The sequence below is a fragment of the Cebus imitator genome, unplaced genomic scaffold (assembly GCF_001604975.1).
Source record: "Cebus imitator isolate Cc_AM_T3 unplaced genomic scaffold, Cebus_imitator-1.0 Scaffold655, whole genome shotgun sequence".
NCBI classification, from domain to species: domain Eukaryota; kingdom Metazoa; phylum Chordata; class Mammalia; order Primates; family Cebidae; genus Cebus; species Cebus imitator.
This window is the reverse complement of record NW_016107970.1, coordinates 331,593-334,336: the sequence shown is the minus strand read 5'-3', so window position 1 is coordinate 334,336 and position 2,744 is coordinate 331,593. Positions and strand designations below refer to the sequence as shown.

The window sequence follows — 2,744 nt, the reverse complement described above, 5'->3', positions numbered from 1 at the left end:
AAAAAAAAAAAAAAAAAAGCCTGGAATGGAGCACAGTTTGAGTTCTCAGGACTGCCTGCAGGAATGACTGGGCTATTTAGGGTCTTCATTTTTATAAGCTCTAAGTTAGCATAACTGTTAGGCCAGTGTAGCCCTGCGGGCACTATGGGATTAAGTTCACATCTATAATAAATTGCACCCTTTGTCTTATTTAGTTTTTCAGAAGAGGCTTGATGAACTCAAGAGGTGAGGGGTCCTGGGGGAAAAGGAGACCTATGGCCTCACAGTCTGATGCTGGGAGAACACCTTTTCCCTCCCTGAAATATTCCTGGGGCCCAGGTCAGAGCAGAGGTTTGCATGATCAGACCCTGACAGAAGAGGGATTTTCATCTACCTTGGTGCTGCCGGTTTGGGAAAATTCTTAGAGGACTGACTCCACATCTCCAAAGAGCCCCTCAGCATTCTTGGGACCCCTGGTCCATTTATTGTAAAAATTGCTGGCTCTTCTGTGGACTCCCTTAAATTTCCTCAAGAAAAATGGGATGGGGGCTAAGGAGGGTCCCTGCTGTTTTGAAAGATCTCCTTCCTATGATCCAGGACGAAAAGCGAATGAGAAGGAGCGGCAGGCAGCTCTGCACGTGGCCGAGGGCTTCATCTCGCGCATGCGGTACGCCCCAAACACTCAGGTGAGGAGATGCCCATGCCCCCAGCCCTCCTCCTAGGGCTCCTCCTGTGGCCTCTGAGCCCTCAGATTGGCCAGGAAGGGCAGGAGAGACTCGGGCACTGTTAGAACAACCAGCCCTCCCTCTCAGACCCATCAAGTGGGAAAGCCCATCTCAATCCTTCAAAATGTCAAAATACTTGTTCTTTTCAAAGAGAATGTTGGGCAGCACTCCCCTGGGCACCCACAGAACTGGGTGTTCCTCCTCTGGGCCATTGTCCCTGGCTGGTGCCACTCCTCCAGCCACAGCACAGCGTCCACAAGTTATCCCATGGGGAGCTGACAGGGCTCAGCTACAGTTGGTGGCGTTTATCGAACTGTGCACCCACATGCTTGAAGCAGTCTGTTGCCTCAGTCTGTATCCCTGAAATCTTGGTTCTCATCTTGTGGCTCATCCAGGGGAGCTTTCCTGGCCTGGACTGCACATGGACTCAGGCCAGGCGCCCACACCCTCCTCCCTGGCTCTTACCCCTTCCTGTCCTCCCTGGCAGAGGCAGAGGTGGCAGCTTTGTGAACCAGACTTCTCCCCCACTGTCCCTGCAGGTGGAGATTCTGCCCCAGGGCCGTGAGACTCCCATCTTCAAGCAATTTTTCAAGGACTGGAAATGAGGGTGGGCATCTCCTGTCCCATACGCCCCTGCCCCCCACCGCCTGCCTGCTTTCTTCTCTGGCTGCCTGGTCAGTGCAGAGGTGCCTCCTGCAGATATTCAATAAAGGAGATAAGTGCCTTCCCAGCTCTTTTTCTGCACTGCCTGCCCTGGGCTGATTCTCACTGTCACCCACCTATTCATCTGGGTTCATCCCCATGCTGGGGGTGGAGTAGCACACAGATGACAGTTGCACAGCCTTGGAGGCCAGAGCTGCTTTGCATGACTGAGGAGTCCCAGCCAGGCTTGCAGGAACTTCTGTGAACCCAATAGGGAGGTGGCACAGCGCCAAGCCTCAGGATCACTTTCAGCTGGGGGTTCAGTTCAGTCTCACATTCCCAGCAGGGAGAAGGTTGTGATAATGGGCTTGGGATGCAGCTCCATTTAAACCAGTATTTCCTCAGATAACCTAATAAAGCACTGCCAGGCAGCTTCAAGTGACACATGCTCACTCAGCAAGAGAGGACAGCTTTTCACAACGGTACCGAGCCTGCTTGTGACTTCATAGGCACATCACACTGCGTGTTTGGCTGGTGAGCCCAGGGCCACTGCAGGGCTATGCGAAAAGCAGCAGGGTAGCATGGACAGTCTTCGTTCTGGTTCTTACCCGCCTCCTGGGTTCAAGCAATTCTCCTGCCTCAGCCTCCTGAGTAGCTGGGATTACAGGTGCCTACCACCATGCCTGGCTAATTTTTGTAATTTTAGTAGAGGCATGGTTTCACCATGTTGGGCAGGCTGGTCTTGAACTTTTGACCTCCCAAGGTGCTGGGATTACAGCCATGAGCCACCACGCATGACCTGGTTCATTCTCTTGTGTAATGAAGTGGTGGTGGAGCAGGATATGAGTGAGCCTGTGCCAGCCTGGAGCAGAGGCTGTGAGGCCTGGCAGGGCTGTAGCCACCCTGACTCCCCCTCACCCCTGGGTTCTCTGGGCTATGTTGCTTCTAAGCTCTAGAAATTAGATTCTTCCATCCCAAAACAAAAATTCTGATCAATCAGCAAGTTGAACTTGCTGATTTTGTGCCAAGAAGCAGCTATCCCAGCTAGGTAGGGTAGCTTATGCTTGTAACTCCAGCATTTTGGGAGGCTGAGACAGGCAGATCATTGGAGATCAGGAGTTTGATACCAGTCTGGCCAACATAGAAACCCCATCCCTACTAAAAATACAGAAAATTAGCTGGGCATGATTGCACATGCCTGTAACCTCAGCTGCTTGGGGGGCCAAGGCAGGAGGATCGCTTGAACCCAGGGGGTGGAGGTTGCAGTGAGCTGAGACTGCGTCACTGCACTCTAGCCTGGGTGACAAGGAGTGAGACTCCAACTCAAAAAATAAAAAGAAATGAGCTCCTCTGTGGATCTGCCCTGCTCCTGTCCTCTCCACAGACTTCTCAGCCCTA

The 2,744-nt window shown here is 52.5% G+C and overlaps 2 protein-coding genes across 5 annotated transcripts in view; one reads left to right on the top strand and one right to left on the bottom strand.

Moving 5' to 3' along the window:
• CAPG (capping actin protein, gelsolin like) overlaps positions 1–1,448 on the top strand; it is an 18,283-nt gene extending 16,835 nt beyond the window's left edge. For all 4 annotated transcript variants that reach the window (XM_017517967.2, XM_017517968.2, XM_017517969.2 and 1 more), the window contains exons 9-10: positions 577–665; positions 1,244–1,448. In XM_017517967.2, the coding sequence (XP_017373456.1) occupies positions 577–665; positions 1,244–1,309 (155 nt within the window). In that variant the 3' untranslated portion in view covers positions 1,310–1,448. The remainder of the gene's footprint in view (positions 1–576; positions 666–1,243) is intronic.
• Positions 1,449–1,860: 412 nt separating this feature from the next.
• Positions 1,861–2,744, bottom strand: part of ELMOD3 (ELMO domain containing 3) — a 37,478-nt gene continuing 36,594 nt past the window's right edge. The window contains exon 14 of the mRNA XM_037734687.1: positions 1,861–1,903. Coding sequence (XP_037590615.1) covers positions 1,861–1,903 — 43 coding nt within the window. The remainder of the gene's footprint in view (positions 1,904–2,744) is intronic.